The sequence below is a fragment of the Scylla paramamosain genome, chromosome 6, assembly GCF_035594125.1.
Source record: "Scylla paramamosain isolate STU-SP2022 chromosome 6, ASM3559412v1, whole genome shotgun sequence".
Lineage (NCBI taxonomy): Eukaryota > Metazoa > Arthropoda > Malacostraca > Decapoda > Portunidae > Scylla > Scylla paramamosain.
This window is the reverse complement of record NC_087156.1, coordinates 33,932,881-33,951,774: the sequence shown is the minus strand read 5'-3', so window position 1 is coordinate 33,951,774 and position 18,894 is coordinate 33,932,881. Positions and strand designations below refer to the sequence as shown.

The following is an 18,894-nucleotide window of genomic DNA, read 5'->3' as shown; positions in this document are numbered from 1 at the left end:
GATCGGAGGAGCCCAACGGAGAAGAAAGGGTGACAGCATAAGCAGAAGGATTAGAGGTCAGGAAAAGGTCAAGAATGTTGGGCGTATCTCCAAGACGGTCAGGAATGCGAGTAGGGTGTTGCACCAATTGCTCTAGGTGATGGAGGATAGCAAAGTTGTAGGCTAGTTCACCAGGATGGTCAGTGAAGGGAGAGGAAAGCCAAAGCTGGTGGTGAACATTGAAATCTCCAAGAATGGAGATCTTTGCAAAAGGGAAGAGGGTCAGAATGTGCTCCACTTTGGAAGTTAAGTAGTCAAAGAATTTCTTATAGTCAGAGGAGTTAGGAGAGAGGTATACAGCACAGATAAATTTAGTATGAGAGTGACTCTGTAGTCGTAGCCAGATGGTGGAAAACTCGGAAGATTCAAGAGCGTGGGCACGAGAGCAGGTTAAGTCATTGTGCACATAAACGCAGCATCCAGCTTTGGATCGAAAATGAGGATAGAGAAAGTAGGAGGAAACAGAAAAGGGGCTACTGTCAGTTGCCTCAGACACCTGAGTTTCAGTGAGGAAAAGAAGATGAGGTTTAGAAGAGGAGAGGTGGTGTTCTACAGATTGAAAATTAGATCTTAGACCGCGAATGTTGCAGAAGTTAATGAAGAAAAAGTTGAAGGGGGTGTCAAGACACTTAGGGTCATCGACAGAAAGGCAGTCCGACCTGGGGACATTTATGGTCCCCTCCCCAGATGGGGACTCCGAGGCTGGTGTAGGAGTCGCCATGATGATTTTAAAATTTTTGAGTGAAGGGTGTGTGTGTTATTAGGTGCTTGTAGTTTTGTGTGGAGGAAGAGAGTTGTCTTTAGAGGGCAGACTGTGACTGCCCCCTTGTGTTGTGAGACACAAAGGGAAACGTTCAGTGAGGTCACAGCTGGGTTTAATGATAAGTTCACAGCGCCCCCTGAACAGTGCTTTAGACCTCACTGGGAGTAATTATCATTTCGGCAGGTGTCTACTGCCTCCTCCTTTGCTTAGATGGAGTCCTGTTTCTAGTGAACACCTTTTAAGACAAGGCAAGTCACACACTGGTGTGTGCATTTGAAGAAGAGGAGTATTGAAATGGATTAATTGGCTTTATAGCTGTGGATAGAAATTTTGAGCAGTATTGGAAACTTATGTCATACAAATTAAAGTGATTGGCAGATGGAGGTTTACAAAGTTTAGAAGATTCAGTGATGAAGGAATTTGGAAGGATTTGAAGCAGAGTGCAGGGTTTTTTTTCATTCATTGTTATTGTTATTATTATTATTATTATTATTATTATTAGTAGTAGTAGTAGTAGTAGTAGTAGTAGTAGTAATAGTAGTTATGTGATGCCTGTTGATATATATTGTTGAGGTAAACAGTTGTTGGATGGGAGTAGGAAAGTAAGGAAAGAATGGGATGTATAGTGGACAGGTGGAGGGCAGAAGTTAAGAGAAGTGGTGAAGGAAAAAGAGTTATGCATACACTGTAAAGAGTGAAAAATATCACTTACATGTTGCTCTCAGCTGCTGTCCAAAAAATAGGCATCAAGGCAGAATGGGCTACTTTCAGCTCCCTATTACATGAATTATAGTGCTAGACTATGCTCTCTCTCTCTCTCTCTCTCTCTCTCTCTCTCTCTCTCTCTCTCTCTCTCTCTCTCTCTCTCTCTCTCTCTCTCTCTCTCTCTCTCTCTCTCTCTCTCTCTCTAACAAATATGTTTTACTTATTTTCTTTCTTTATCCCCACTTAATAGTCCTGAAAATATTCATCCCATTTTCTCATCCTCAGTGACAAAATTTGAGGAAGTTTAGAAATGCGGAAGATTTAGGAAGGCAGGAAGTCAAGCTCCCAAACAGTTGATAGTTGGAAGAACTTGATCAGTCACCCATCTTTAGGAAAGGCTGCATGTAAGCAGATTTCCAGGAAAATGGAAAAACAAATAATGATATGAAGAGGCAGGGAAGAGCCAAAGAAGCATATCTTAATATCTGGCATAATATATCATGCAGAAGAAATGAAGGAGAGATAAGTCTACTGTTATCCAGTATTGAATTGTTGCAAATAGGTCACAGCAGAGATCAGATCTACTGATAGTGCAGATGGCATTGGTGTCATAAGTCCCAATAAACAAATATTAACTCACATCTAATGTGGAAAAGAACTGATGTTTGTACACATGAAAAAATGAGGACCAAGATCCTTTTAACTATATTATACTGGCCTCCTTAGTCTTAACAAATAAAAAGTTGCAAACAAAGGACAAATATTTTTAGAAGACAAACAATTTATAGTTGTAGGTCATTATGGTTTACCAGTCTGCACAGACTTTTATGACAAAGTTGGACATTATGCAAGAGAGAGAGAAGGTTAGGGAGACTGCATATATCTTGTCTGGAAAAAAAAATGCAGTGTTAAAGAATGTAATCCTTCAAGCAACATGTATGAGCACTTGTGATGGGCCTGAAGTGAAAGTGATTTGAGTATGGAGCATCTGTCATAGGAAACATTGTTGGCTTGGAATAGATATGAAGATAAAATTTTAGGTTTACTGAAATCTTGTAATTGATACTTGGTACAAATAAATTGTGCTTTAGAAAACCATTTAATGTAATGCATCACCACCTTGCTGTTTGTTGTCTATAGTGAACATAAGAAAAAGTTCATTCTATCCTCTGCTGTAATGTCTGATTGATGTTAGTATTGCATTATGCTACCAGAAATATATAATTCACAATACTGAATTAACAAAAATAATTCTGATGTGTCTTGTCATCCAAAAAATCTTTTTGTCTTGTCTTCTCATTTGTTGGCTCCTGATAGTGCTGTAATATAATATTAAGCATCATAACAATATAAGGAAAAGTTAAGTATATTACAGCAGTAACCATTGAAAGACAGGCATTTACCAGTAGAGCATGATCTTGCCTTATCACACCTGATCATCACAAACTCAAGTGGCATGCATGATTGTAAGCATTCAAGTATGCTATTCTCATCTTTATTTATCTAGCATGAAAATCATTGTAGATATAATTTCTATGATAAGATTAAAAATCATTCTGTGAATTTTCAGATACTTTAAAATCTGTAAGACCAAGCTTACATATAAAATGTCTTGCTAATTGTTCTCAGTGTCACTGATTTAATTTCACAGCAGTAGGTATTGCTGTGATCTTTGCAGGTTCTGTTCCATAGTTCTGGAAGTCATGGAAAGGTCACATGTAAGCCATGAGAGCTGCACAGTCTTTCAGAAAATGTTGAATTGAGGATGTCATACTTATTCATGATCCATGAGATTTTTATGTTTTAGTTTTTATACATTTTAAAAATTTATACAAGCTAGTTCCTAGAGACATGAATGGTTGGCACAGTTTTATTTCTTGATATAATACCTTCATGTGAAGGTATTATATCAACATTTTTCAAGTCCAGTCCAGTCCTGTCAGATACCTGTTTTTAAGAACATACCTAAAGTGATTGGCCAGGATTTTCATGTCCATGAAAGTAATTTTATTCTTATACTGTACTTGACACCAGAAAAGTAATGGAATAATGTGAAAATGCCTAGTCATGTAATTTAAATTACATACAACTGTTGTTACAACAGCAAGATTTAAAGCTGGCAGTACAGTGAGGGTAAAGGAGCAATGGTGAGGAGCATGGATACATTGTTCTATTTTTTATGTTTTTATGAATTTCTTGAAAATGTTAGATAAAAAAATTTAATATAAATGTGTTGTTCTATCTCTCACATGATGTTTTTTGCATCCTAATGTGAAGTGTGCAATGGAACCTCAGTTTACAAACTTAATCTGTTCCATAACTTAGTTCATGAACTGAAATGTTCACAAACTGAAACAATTTTTTCCTTTTGAAATTATTGTAAATACAATTAATCTGTTTCAGCCTCAGAAACATTACAGTTTTTACATTTTTTAAATGTTTTCTTTGACAGAGAATATAGAATGAAATTAAGATTATCTTAATTGTAGACAAATAATACTAAATTTATTGCCTCTTTGTTCTTCAAGATCTTACAGGTGGTTGACTTCACTTGACAATGTTGGAAAACATGAATGCCATTCTCATGTTACACTATTTTTCTATTTTTCTATTTCTTGGATACCTCACACTATTGCCAACATGCTGAACAACCTAATCAGTTATTTTACTTCACAGTCATCTCAAATTTTGAGGAATTTCATTGTACCTAATGACATCCATCCTGTGCTACTTCTCACACTCAAAATTTTTGAAGGCTCTCATCACTACATTGTTATCAGTAGTCGTATGATTTTCACTGTTATTACTCTTAACTTCCATATGTGTTAACTCATCCTACTTTTGCTGTATTGCTACTACCTCAAAAAAGTGCAATAGAAAGCTAACTTGGAGATAGACCAATTCAGTCCTATAGGTGTCTTGATACGTTTCTCTTAAAACAATTCAGTTTACAGGAAAAAGAAAAGTGAGCAGCTCTTCTGATGTTTGCATTTATTTGATATTTCTTCAACTCATACTTTTTAAAATTTTTAATTGATAGTTTTATTTTATGCATGTGTCCCCAACTCTCTCTCTCTCTCTCTCTCTCTCTCTCTCTCTCTCTCTCTCTCTCTCTCTCTCTCTCTCTCTCTCTCTCTCTCTCTCTCTCTCTCTCTCTCTCTCTCTCTCTCTCTCTCATAATTCACATTACCAAAAGTTGTTTGATAGAGAAATGGATAATGTCTTCTCAGTGTCATTCTCTTTCTATGTCTTATAAATCTTTCTCAGGATTTCTTTACTCTTTCTATAACAAGTTGCAGTAACAGCATTTTTATATTGGCTTTATTTGATTGTAGAAAAAACAAACAAACAAACATTTATACCCTTGGAAAAGTGTGAGAAAACTTTGAAAACAAATTTATTGTAAGATAAACAGTGAGCAGAGGAAATGTTGAATTCCTTGCTCTATGAAATTGTAAACTCAGAAAAAAGAAAATTATTTAGTTGATTCTTATCAGTAACTCATCATGACAGGCTGTGCAGGCAGTGACAGTCGGTCTGTTTTAATTTGTATTTTATATTATTTATTCATTCATTTTTCATGTCAGTAGGACAGGCCAAGAGCACAAAGAATGGGAAAAAATCCCACATCTGGTAATAAGGTATTGTTGCCCAAAAAAAGAAACAGGATGAGAACCAAAAGAGTCAGCTGATTTAGTTTCTGAGATGTCTTGATGCTCTTGAAATATCTTGAGTTGTAGAGAGTAGAAAATGCAGAAATATGAAGAATTTCAGACATAAGCTGTAAAATGGATAAAAGAATAGAGATACTGGTTAACTGTTGTATGACAAAGATGGACAGAATAGGGATTAGAATAAGAGGAAAGGCTTGCAGGAATGGGGAGGGGATAAACATGCAGTTAGCAACTTAAGAAGAACAATGATCTTGGAAATAACAGTAGAAAATACTTGTTGTAACAGCATCTTCAGAAGAACAATGACCACAGAAATAACAGTAAAAGATACTTGTCGTAACAGATGCAACATTACAACAGTGAATGTGGCAATCAAGCCAATCTGTTAGAGGGGAGGAGTCACTGAAATAAAAAGCATTTGACTCCATTCTGTTTAGGAGGACTATGTGTTGAATTCCCCCATGTGTGGGAACATTACCTCACACATGGATGGATAAGACCTCTGTATAATGTAAGCAACTGAGAGGAGGAAAAGTATTGGTAGAGGCAACTTTGGACACCCAACTTCATGAAAGCTGATGTAAAATTTCCAGTTGAGATTTTTAGCGAAGGACAGTGTTCAATGTATAAGATGGTGAAGGTAATTGAGTGTCATTAAAGAAGAGGGATAGCTATCCAGAAGGTTGTCAAGTTGACAGGTGAAGGAACTGAGTTTTTGAGGCATTGAAGAACACAAGGTGTGCCCTGCCCCATTCTGAAATAATTGAAATGTTAGAAACCAAGCATTCTGTGACCTCTTTATGTGAACTGTTTAATACCTGTTGAATTGAGTATCAGGTAAATGATATTGAAAAATGCAGGGTAGAATCATCTGTGTAGGAATGGATAGGCCAAAAAGCAAAAAGTCTGGCTGTTTGAAGTTTGAGTTTACATAAGATGAGATGGATGTGCACATTATCTGATTGCAGTCAATCGCTTGTCTAAGAAAGAGCTTTGAAAGTTGTTAAATTTTTTTTTTCTTACCATGATAAAGATTTTCAGTGGAAGTGGAACCTTAGCCTTTAATTATGCTTCGAAGATATACAGTGTAAAGCCCATTCCATTAAGGATATATATATATATATATATATATATATATATATATATATATATATATATATATATATATATATATATATATATATATATATATATATATAAAACAGTTTTTTTGTTGTATGTTTTCTCAGTTATAAAATTTCAAATATGGTGCTTACTTTTTTTATGTCTAACCATTACATTTAATTCCTCAGCAAATGGAAAGATTTAAAGTGGTAGAAAGAGAAACCAAGACCAAAGCGTATAGTAAGGAGGGTCTCGGGGCAGCACAAAACAAGGACCCAGCTCAGCGGGAGAGGGAAGAAGTGAATAGTTGGCTCAGTTCCTCAATAGATACTTTAAACATCCAGGTTAGTGAATTTTCACACTTGTGTTTGTGCTGTATATATTAAATTTTGTCATTTTAGATTGGGAATGTAGTATTTTTATTGGCTTGCACCACCTAGTAATAGATCCAATGCTTTGATGCTCATGAATCTTTATTTCCGCAGATGGACCAATTTGAGTCTGAAATTGAGTCATTATTGGCAACTCAAAAGAAGAAGAAAATGGACAAAGACAAGTCTGACAGAATAGAAGACCTCAAGGAGTATATTGATAGACATCAGTATCACATTAAAAAATTGGAAATCTTAATGAGAATGCTTGACAACCAATCCATAGACTGTGACCAGGTTAGTGGTGACCATTTTCGTGATATATTTTATGAATTTGATGTATGAACTTATTCCATTCTTTGACAACATTTGTAGATATAGTGCTCATTTTTTATGTGGATCATTCGTTTGCATTCGTTAGAGATGTTTCTGAAGCATAGTTTGGTATACTGAAGGCTTACCTGCAATTGCTAATAAGACTTGGTGCTGAGAATTATTGTCTTGAGAGCAGTATGTGAATTGTTGGGATGATGGATCAGGAAATTAATACCAATATTCAGATTGTTTATCTAGCTTTAAACTGTATATAGTTTTCATTTGCAGTACAAATCTGCAAGATGTATCATAAGTCATTTCAAAAGCTAAGAACATGGGTTTCAAACCAGTGGTATAATGAGGAATTTGTGTTAATGTTTGTGATGGATGTTGTCATATTTGATATGCATTTATAAGTTCTGTTTTGCTGCACTTATTGCTCTATTGATATAACAGATTGAAGATATTATCAAGAATTATGATGAACTGGTGTACTGTGCATCAGTAACCATCATGGGAATTTTTAAATCAGTGTGACTCTTCAGGATTTGCATGTTCAACACAATAAATGTGCCTCCATATTGAAGTAGCTGATGATCACTTGTAACTATAGAGTTTGCAGTGTCTTTCATTGTGTACTGTTTATTTATTTATCAGAAGTTGTACAGTATATATAGATATATTGTTATTCTTAATTTTGTCATTATACTTCAGTTTTTAATATTTATTTTCTCATTGCAATTTTGTTAAACTGGTGCATAGCTACTGTCTTGTTTTCATATTTCTTTTATCTTTGATACTATTCAGCTCTATTTTGCTTTTTTATTATTAGCTCATACATCTCTTCATAGCATATATAAAGTTGAGGAAAAAGATAGTTGATTTTATGATGTTGGTGATGAAGAGACAGACTTAAATAGTTTGAGCATGTTGAGAGGATGGTGAGGAGTAATTAGATGAAAAGAACCACAAAGAGATGTGCAAAGAGTTAGTAGAGTTTTTAGAAGATTCAACAAAATTAAAATGATTTAGGCTTGTGTAAGAAGGGTGTTTGAGATTGTGCTGCTTGGTGATTTTCCATTAGGTGAACAAAGGTGATTCATGCTGGAGCTGTACTAATGTGATGACTGTATCTTCTTTGTAACTATTTGCAGATTAAAATGATTAAAGAAGATGTTGAGTACTACATTGAGTCATCGCAAGACCCAGACTTCAATGAGAATCTTGGGTTGTATGATGACATAGACATGGAGGACCTTGACTACCCTACTCCAGAAATAACGGTAGGCAAGGTAAGTAGTGTGCAGTAACATGATAGTTATGCTTGTTGATCCTCCTCCTCCTCCCCCTTCTCTTCCTCCTCCTCCTCCTCCTCCTCCTCCTCCTCCTCCTCCTCCTCCTCCTCCTCCTCCTCCTCCTCCTCCTCCTCCTCCTCTTCTTCCTTTCCCTCCTCCTCCTCTTCTTTTTCCTTCTTTTCCTTTTCCTCCTCTTCTTCCTTTTCCTTCTTCTCTTCCTTTTCCTTCTCTTCCTTTTCCTCCTCCTCCTCTCCCTCTCCCTCTTCTTCTTCCTCTTCCTCTTCCTCTTCCTCTTCCTCTTCCTCTTCTTCCTCCTCCTCCTCCTCCAAGACAAGACTGGCTAAAGATTATAAAACTAAATATAAGTGAGACATACCTACTAATATACATGTTTTTTCAAAATTGAGTCCCAAGAAGGATTAGGTAAATTCATTTCATGAAGTGCTTCAAAGTTGCTTTCTTTATCTCTAGAAGCTCAGGCATAGGAAGTTGGAAGAGGATGGCAGGACAGTGTTTCAGTGCTCATTATTTATAGGGATGAAAATATGCAGATACCATTTTATTCTTGCATAGGTGGGCAGGATAGATGAAAGTGTGAAAAATATTTTTTTTACTGTAGAAACATAAGATCAGAAAAGCATGCAGGTAGTGATTGCAGGGAAGCAGGAAGCATGAAAATAATGTTTGTAAATGTAAAGAATTGAGTCATTGCATGTGTTGTAAAACTGCTTTGAAAGCCTTTGAAATATTTGCAAGTTTTATCTCAACCTGAAATTTATGAATGGTGTAAAGATATTAATTTATTGTAATATCCAAGCTATACTTGAAAAGGAATTGGCTTTCTTACTTATGTGGTTATATAGTTTGTAGTTGCGGAAACAAGAGCTAGTTATCTAAGAACTTTAATCAAGAGAAACACTTTGTTTGCAACTTGAAAACAGGTTGTGGCAGTATCTGGGCATTATCACTGGTTGTGCATTAAAGCACCCTAGTGTGTAGTGAGAATTTGATAAGCTGAATAGAATCTCCCATTGTTTCCTTCATTTTACAACATGTATTCAAATACTTGCTGGTGTCTTTTTGTAAGGGAATGGAAACACTCTTGTGGGATGAAGGCTTGCAACAACTGACGTTATCCTAAATATTGTTAGCACTTCCATGTTTTCAAATTTTACATGATTACATATAAAGAAAAGGAAACAATAAGTGTCACTTAGACCCTAAAGCACATAGGCTTAGGATAATTTTCATTGTTAGATTGCTTAGATGATGAAATCTTATATATTTGTAGATGTAATATTAGCCAATCACTTTTAATCATAAATTTAATAAAGATAAAAGTCTCATAAAATTTAAGATAGGTTGATGTCAGTAAAGAAAAACTAATGCTATTGGATGTGATAGCACCAAACCTTTAAAAAATAAAATATAATAAAATAAAAGATAAATCAAGTAAATGGAAAAAATAATTAAAACAAAAGAATAGAAAGAAATTTTGAAGCACTAGCAGATTTTAGTGAACTATTTGTCAATTATGAAAATATAATTTTGAATCTTGGATAACTAGCACATCATGCTCATTAGAAGTTGCTTAAAGCCCTGTACCCAAGTTTTTGTAGAGTGTCAGCTGCTGATCTTCTTCATGTGGTTGAAATGAAATGTCTTGGCCTTGTTCAGAAAATAGGTTTTCAATCTTCATGTCTGCTCTGGACTAAGGTGTTGTGCAGAGGGTTGGTGTGTGACCACATCCTCTTTATTTTGCTCTCATGTCTGCTCATGGTTTGGTGTCTTTTCCAACTTCCATTTGGTTGCTTTAACAAACTTTTAGACTTCCTGTTAAAGAAATAAGTAACCACATCTACCATACAAGCTTGTGGAAGAGGCAAATGTTACTGCTTGGAAAAATGCATAATCGGGGAGATGACAGTGTGTGGAGAGATGCATGACTGGAGTGATGAGCAGCTTCATTTCTACTGGCCATATAGCTGTTAGTGCACTGCCTGGTTGTGTTTCTTGAAGATTTAATATGATGTTATGTTGCCACTATGTTGTCACATTTTCCATAACTATTGTAAAATGCAAATGGCCAGATATTACCCATAGCATAAAATTTCCAGGTTTATAGTTTTTTCCTCTATAGAAGGAAAGACTTGACCTGGCCACACCACTGCCTGGTTAGAAGAATATTGCCACTATTAAGCACAGAGCAAGGAAACTGGGAACCACCTCCCCCATTGTATTTGTACTCCAACTGTGAGACAGGGCATGATGTCTTCCCACTTCTTTGAGGGCATGTTTGTCTTTAAAGTGTGATCTTAAATAACATGAGATTAGATAGAATTAACTGAAAATAGTGCAATATACTAAGTATTGAACAAAAGAAAAAAAGAAATCATACAGTAGTACAAATGGAGCTTAACCCCAAAATTTAGGATCAGGGATGTTCCTCAAGGACATCCCTCTCAGTTGGGCTAGTTTTTACAATTCAGTAAAAATGTCATTTTCCATCACAAATTTTTCAGCTCTGCCTTGACTGATTGCATAAAACATAATAGCATCACACTTACCAATCCTTCCTCTTCAGTCTCCTGCAAACTCAAGCTCTGTAGGTAATGTGGTGTTTCTGGGGTGAAGTGATGAAGTGAAGTAGCTTTCAATGCTTTCTCAGCCTGTGTTCGGATGGTTGTGTGCCATGCGGTGGCCTGGCTGGGGCCCCAGCTGAGGGGACCCAAGCCTCCTTTATCTGCTTTCCTCTCCAGTGTCTTTCAGTCATCACTCACATGAACATCTAAATCTGTCATTTTATAGACACAGTAAAGGAAATAGTATTGCTGCCTGTCACTTATAACATGCAAGAAAAAAATTGCAATCATCATCATAATTTATGAATATAGATTCTCTCTCTCTCTCTCTCTCTCTCTCTCTCTCTCTCTCTCTCTCTCTCTCTCTCTCTCTCTCTCTCTCTCTCTCTCTCTCTCTCTCTCTCTCTCTCTCTCTCTCTCTCTCTCATCCATTTTTACATGTACTAGATGTCATGTTTGATGACATTGTTCTGCCAGGTAGTTTTTGTTTTTTGGGGAAAAAAAAAGGCTAGGTGTAAGCCAATACCAAATACATCCAAGCAGCAGCCTTGCAGCAGAATGTACACAATAAACTTTATATTTCCATAACATGTAAATGGTTGACACATGAATGGTATATAGTTTTCTCTTTTTCCATCTTCAAAATGTGGGCATAGCAAGAACTTTCAGCTCCTAAATGTTTTATATGCTCTTGTAATCTTTAGCCATTGGGAATGGGAAGGACTCCAGCTCTCACATATACTGGTTTTTATCAGGTTTTTATCAGACATTTCTTTACCTCTCTGGAGCTCACAGTGGATGGACATTACATTAGCCTATTAGCAAGGATGTCATGAGTCACTGAGAAAGTCTTGACTTGGAATTCAAACTAGGATGGGAATGTGGGTGCATGTGTAGTTTTGTGTAGTTTCATAGTTTTTGGAATGTGTGACAAGACTTATGTATGAATATCAGCTAGAGAATAAATTCTAAGCTTGATTTAATCCATGTTGACCATAATTTGAACAGTTGCCATCTGGATTTTACATTATCCAGAAACTTGTCTGTGTAGAGCTTATTGTATCCCCATAACAATTAATTTCAATTAAATTAGTTTTTGTGGCTATATCAGATGAACCTATAATCCCATAAGTATATAGCATTAATAGTTAAGTGTGCTGTATTGCAGTGTAATACACCTACATGTCTAATCCTTAAATTTGCATTGTGAGTGATTATTGCATGTAATACTAAAGCATCCTTTTGTACATTGTGCATAATTTGTGAAATTAATAACACATTGTATTAAGATTTTTCCTGTCAATTTACAGCATATTTTAAGTTAGAGAAATTTATGTTGATAACATTTGTATTTAAGTAGCTCTACACCATTTATTTGAAATTTGATCCTGAATTAAAATCTTGACGCATAAAAAACACATTTCACACTAGGAGTGGTGGATACATTGAAGATTTTGGCCAATCTTGAGTATTGTCATTTTTCTACAGCATGTGTTGGGAGGTAGCCATGACAGTACAGATGGGTCAACACCATCTTCTGCGTGTGGGTCTTCTCCAGCGCCGTCCCCAGCCACCAACCATCCCAATGACCATGACGCTCCTACCACCCCTCATGACAAGAAGAGGAGTAGTAAAAATGAAGAATCCAGATCTATAAATTCGGTAAGTATGTACTTAGTCTGCTTATTATTGCAACAGCCACAGTTACACATGCACTGCATGTATATGAAATGTTTGTTCATGGCCTTAAAAATTACACTTTCCTATTGTTGCTGTTTTTGGAATGATTCAGTGAAATTATATATTTTACATCTCTCTCTCTCTCTCTCTCTCTCTCTCTCTCTCTCTCTCTCTCTCTCTCTCTCTCTCTCTCTCTCTCTCTCTCTCTCTCTCTCTCTCTCTCTCTCTCTCTCTCTGCTAAGGGTAATGTAGATATTTCTATCATGGAAATTGCATTTCTTCTTGTTGCTATCATTGGAATTATTTAATATAGGTATGGGAGTCTTTTCATCTGACAGGTTATCAATGTCATATCTACACTGAATATGTATCCATCACTTGTCATGATGTATTAAGAAATGCTCATCAAGATGTTTTGTATGGAATAGGGTGCAGCAATTGAGTGAGTGCTGTGGAAATAACCTATCCAAGAGAGGCATATAAAGTGATAAGATGGGAGGGTGACAGCAATGGAATATGTATGAAAGTTGGGGTTTGAGCACCTATGCAAGTAGTGTCAGTTGTGGAGTAGTGGAATATGTGAAAAGGAAACACCAAGATATGAGAGGATGAAGAACTAAGGCTTTGTAAAGAAAAGTTATGTGATAAAAGTTGGAGGTGCTAATAGTAGATCATTTGGAAGATGAAAGGTTAAGGTAAAGGAGTGCATGTGAAAAAAGATGTTTGCATTGATTAAGTGCTTCAGCAACCAAGAAGGAAATGTTTGATGGAGAGAGTTGGAGGCTCCTCTACTTTGGTTACCTCCTTAGGGGAATAAGGCATCAGAGAGTTTCTCTCTCTCTCTCTCTCTCTCTCTCTCTCTCTCTCTCTCTCTCTCTCTCTCTCTCTCTCTCTCTCTCTCTCTCTCTCTCTCTCTCTCTCTCTCTCTCTCTCTCTCTCTCTCTCTCAATTACTTAGTAAATAAGGGAAGATTTGGTGTGGTGTATTGAGGTATGTTTCAACATGATGGTTATTTGTCTTATCCTAAGTATATCCTGGATGCTTTGAAGTTTGTTCATAAATTTTTCAAGATTCAAGTTCTGAAGTATTGTGTTGCAGCATATAAGAACATTAAAAAGAATGAGACTGCAAAAGGCTGGTTGGCCTACACTGGGCAGCTCCTGTACTAATCATAACACCCCTCCCTCCACCTTGGCAGTCTTCCTATTATCACTTGTCTTCCCTGTACATACAATCATCTAACCTTCTCTTGAAATTATGGAGCTTGTTGGTGTTGACCACATGACTGCTAAGCCTGTTCTGCTCATCTACCTCTTTGTTTGTGAACAAATTCCTGCCAATCTTTTTTTCCTAAAACTAAACTTATCTAGCTTATATCCATTACCTCAAATTCTGTTCTGATTGTTTACTATGAGAATGTCACTTATATCACCTTTTATTAATTTCTTTTACCCATTTAAATACTTTCATGTCCTCATGCACCCTGCTGTCCAGTGAATGCAGGTTGAGTAATTTTAGCCTATCTTTAAACAGTCATCCTCTCAGTCCTTGAATCATCTTAGTCATCCTTTTCTGCATATGCATTATTGTAATGTAAGATGATTTTCCTATTACTCTGTTATCACATGGTTGTCATTTGTGGCTTTGGCCATATTGGTTAGCAGCCTTACAGCAAGGATATCTATCCATATGCTTATTCCAATATTGTTTCAGCAACTGATGTAGTGGAGGAAAAGAATAGGAGAATGTATGACTAATTGTAGCGTCTTTTTGACAGGCAAGCCAACCAGTTAAACCTTTGGTAGTAAGACCAACCACCAACAACATCTCCAGTAACAGCACTATGAGTAACAGCAGCAACACCAACAGCAGCAGTTCTACTACTGCTGCCACCATTGTTGCCGTTAATTCCAACTCATCATCCAAGCCAACACCACCTCCATCCACCCCAACTAAACCTGTATCAGGTAGTTTTTGTTTGTGCATTCAGTCAATTGACTTAGATACTGGAGTCTTTTAGCGATATTAGTCTCACTTAGATAAATGATAGTTGGTACAGCTATTGTGCTATGCAGCCAGTTGGTACAGCTATTGTGCTATGCAGCACCCCCCCCCCTTTTTTTATTTATTTTTTTATTTATTTATTTTTTTACCTAATATTCTTTCTCTCATCACTTGAGGTTATTGACAAAGGGATGTATCTACCTCCCAGGCTACATTCTGACATGTATACAATTGCCTTCCCCAATTGTTCAAGAATTGAAACAGCTTGAATCATACACATAAAGTGGATGAAAATACCTCTATTCAAGACTATCTGCAGTTACAACTTGCCTTCTTTTGCATTCAGCAATCCCCAAGATGCTCAGCTCTTTCATAATTATGAGTATAGCATCCTTTGCAGTCATCACCCAACCATCCTTTGTCTTGAAGTTGTTTGTATACAATTTTAAACATATGCATTTTTCAGGTTCCACTTCTCAATCCACTCCAAACAACAGCAGCACAAGCTCAGGCATTTCCAACCATCTTGTCACCTCAACCTCACAACATAACAGTACAGGCAAGTTGATTTCTTAATATAAAATGTTCAAAACTATGCATATGAATAGTTTTATATAGAAGATATAAAGATTAGGAACAAAATGTAAAGAATTGTGTCTAATTATGTGCAAAGAAGTGGGCCAGAAAACTGACATAATTTTTTTTGGTGAATTAGAAAATGGTTCAGAAGGAAGTGAATACGGTATGGAAGTTACATTAGAGCAAGAAAAGAGCATGATATACCTTCCATATTTCTTTTTATTCACAGAATCTCATAATTTGTGATGGCTAGAGCTTATATTAAATTTTGAGGTTATACTTCAGAGAAGAACAGGGTGTTAAGATAGTAAGATTTGTGAAAAGTTAAAGAAGATAATTGGATCAGATATGAGAGATGTAGAGTGAAGGGGAAGATCACAGATGGGATGGATGGACAATGTGAAGATGCAAGAGGATCAAGTAGAGAGCAGTTATTGATACAGAAGTGTAAAGGCCCTTTGTGGGAATTTTTCCCTCATGTGATCTGATCAAATTATTTGATTGATTGCAGTAAAGGATATGTATCTATTGTCATTGAGCTGATTGGTTGCAGTAAAGGAAGTGTATGTATTGTCATTGAACTGATCTGTTGCAGTAAAGGAAATATATCTATTGTCATTGAGCAAGGGTAATTTTTCCTGTTTTCATTGTGCTGAGATTTTAACTGTCTTTAAATTGATAGAAAATTACTGATAAAAAATTTGTTAATGACCAGTGTGCATAGTTTACTATGTAGGTGTTAGGATCAGTGCTTTTATGATGATTAGTTAAGATATATATATATATATATATATATATATATATATATATATATATATATATATATATATATATATATATATATATATATGGTGTATGTGAGTAATTATTTATATAAGAAAATTGATTGCCATAAATAGAATTGATTAATGTGACTTAGTTGTAAGCTTCATAGTTTTTTTTATGTATGTGTTTGTGTTAGTGTGTTTGCACATGTGTGTGTGTATGCTTATGAGCTGGTGAAGAGATTTCTGTATATTTTACTGTGGATAACACTATTCATAATTGTTTGGTTGATTGCAATATTGCTAGCCATCAGTGTCCCTGTCCATCAGTTTTCTAATATATACTATGTTCTGTAAGTTCTATGGCACGAAATAGTGAGTGTATACTTGACTTTTGCAGGAAGACATTCACCTGAATCAAGTGGAGTGATGAACAGTGGTATTGTCAATAATACTGTTGGAACTGGCAGCAGCAACAGCAGCAGCAGCAGTAGCAGCAGTAGCAGCAGCAGCAGCAGCAGCAGTTGCAGTAATAGCAGCAACAATAGCAGTGGCAACTCCGTATCCAGTAGTACTGGTAGTGGAAATAGCAGCAGCAGCAACAGCAGCAGCAGTAATGGGCCCAGCAGTGGAGTGAGCAGTAGTGTCAGCATCACATCCCCTCAGGGCAGTCTGTCAGGAAGTGCGACTACCACACCTGCACTACCCTCTGGGGTACCTACTCCATCCACACCAGCATCACATCCCGGCCATACACCAACTATGGTAAAGTGACTAGAAATGTACAGACAATTTAATATTTTTACTTTTAATGTTATGTAAATAGGAGGGCATATGGAGGGAATGGAGGACAGAAAGCTAGTAAAGTGAATAATAAGGTCAGATATGCATAGAGGAAGGTTTAAGAGGAAAACCTTGCTTGGAATAGATGAATGTTTTCAAGAAAGCACTGAACAAGAGAGGAATGACTGTGCAGCCAGCAAGGGTGATTGTGCGTGATTGAGGTGAATGGCAACAGTGGCAAGAGCATGAAAATTATGTGGTCTTGTCAACCCTTGAGAGGGGATGTGGGTGCATCTGGTGGGACCAATTGGTGTATGGACCCAGTTAGGGTGCGGAGAACTCTATAAGAAGTATTCTGCCTTTGCTGTGGTCTAGGGATTGGAGTAGGTTTGGGTTGGGAAGTCTTATTATGAAGGGGCAGGGATAAGCCAGAGTGTGCTGTTAGTCCTTGATGTGGCCAGTTTTGTTGTGCCTAAGCTCTTGGTGTCTATTAGGGTTGACCACGAGACTATCCCATTCTATCAGGAGGCTGACAGGGATAAGAATATGGGTGGTGTGTGTATGAGTGTGATGTGTTTTCTCTATGCCATCCTGTGTGGAATTGCCAGCCTGGTATATAGATAGATAGAATTATTATAATAAATTCAGGGGGGTCCTTGGTTTATGATGTCTTCGACCTACGGTGTTTCGTGGTTATATCGCCATGCAGTGCTTGAGGAAGACAGCTTTGTTTACATTCACTTGTTGTATGCCAGTAGGAACCTGCCGAAACGATCATTACTCCCAGTGAGGTCCAAAGCACTGGACCAGGGGGGTGCTTTGAACTTATTGTTACACCCAGCTGTGACCTTCCTGAAAGTTTCTTTTTGTGTCTCATAATACAAGGGGACAGTCACAGCCTGCCCTTCAAAGACAACTCTCTTCCTTCACACAAAACTACAAGCACCTAATTACACACACACCCTTCACTCAAATTTCAAAATCATGGTGACTCCTCTACCAGCCTCGGAGTTCCCATCTGGGGAGGGGACCACAAATGTCCCCAGGTCAGACTGCTCTTCTGGTATTGACCCTAAGTGTCTTGACACCTCAACTTTTTCTTCATTAATTTCTGCAACATTTATGGTCTTAGATCTAATTTTTAATCTGTAGAACATCACCTCTCCTCTAATAGATCTCATCTTTTCCTCACTGAAATACAGGTGTCTGAGGCAACTGACAGTAGCCCCTTTTTCTGTTCCCTCCTACTTTCTCTATCCTCATTTTCAATCCAAAGTTGGATGTTGCGTTTATGTGCGCAATGACTTAACCTGCTCTCATGCCCACGCTCTTGAATCTTATGAGTTTTCCACCATCTGGCTATGACTACAGAGTCACTCAAACTAAATTTGTCTGTGCTGTATACCTCTTAGCTAACTCCTCTGACTATAAGAAATTCATTGACTACTTAACTTCCAAAGTGGAACACATTCTGACTCTCTTGCCTTTTGTGGAGATCTCCATTCTTGGAGACTTCAGTGTTCACCACCGGCTTTGGCTCTCCTCTCCCTTCACTGACCATCCTGGTGAACTAGCCTTCAACTTTACTATCCTCCATAACCTAGAACAATTGGTGCAACACCCTACTTGTATTCCTGACTGTCTTGCTTGGAGATATGCCCAACATTCTTGACCTTTTCCTAACCTCTAATCCTTCTGCTTATGATGTTACCCTCTCTTCTCCATTGGGCTCCTCCAATCACTATTTAACATCTGTATCTTGTCCTATTGCTCCAATCCCTCCTCAGGATCCCCCTAAGAGGAGGTGCCTATGGTATTTTGCCTCTGCTAGTTGGGGGGACCTGAGGAGGTATTTTGCTGATTTTTCCTTGGAATGACTACTACTTCCGTGACAGAGGTACGTCTCTGTGTGCCGAGCGCGTAACAGAGGTGATAGTGTCTGGCACGAAGGCATACATCCCTTACTCTTTTTTTCGATCTAAAGCTTCCAAACCTTAGTTTAACATAGCCTGTTCTCGTGCTATACATGATAGAGAGTTGGCCCACAGCCTTCCATCATCAGAATCTCATACACTTTATATTTCTGCCCAGAACAATGCCAAGTCTGTTCTCCAGCTAGCCAAAAACTCCTTCATTAATAGAAAGTGTCAAAATCTTTTAAGATCTGACTCCCATCATGACTTCTGGCATCTAGCCAAAAACATCTCCAATAACTTTGCTTCTTCTTCTTTCTCTC

The 18,894-nt window shown here is 37.1% G+C and overlaps 1 protein-coding gene across 3 annotated transcripts in view; it reads left to right on the top strand.

Annotated features, from left to right (window-relative positions):
• Window positions 1-18,894, top strand: part of LOC135101634 (CCR4-NOT transcription complex subunit 3-like) — a 37,412-nt gene that overhangs the window by 6,428 nt on the left and 12,090 nt on the right. For 2 of the 3 annotated variants that reach the window (XM_064005898.1, XM_064005900.1), the window contains exons 3-9: window positions 6,474-6,629; window positions 6,771-6,953; window positions 8,126-8,263; window positions 12,337-12,510; window positions 14,306-14,495; window positions 14,999-15,091; window positions 16,276-16,640. In XM_064005898.1, the coding sequence (XP_063861968.1) occupies window positions 6,474-6,629; window positions 6,771-6,953; window positions 8,126-8,263; window positions 12,337-12,510; window positions 14,306-14,495; window positions 14,999-15,091; window positions 16,276-16,640 (1,299 nt within the window). The remainder of the gene's footprint in view (window positions 1-6,473; window positions 6,630-6,770; window positions 6,954-8,125; window positions 8,264-12,336; window positions 12,511-14,305; window positions 14,496-14,998; window positions 15,092-16,275; window positions 16,641-18,894) is intronic. The other variant, XM_064005899.1, reaches the window with a different exon arrangement.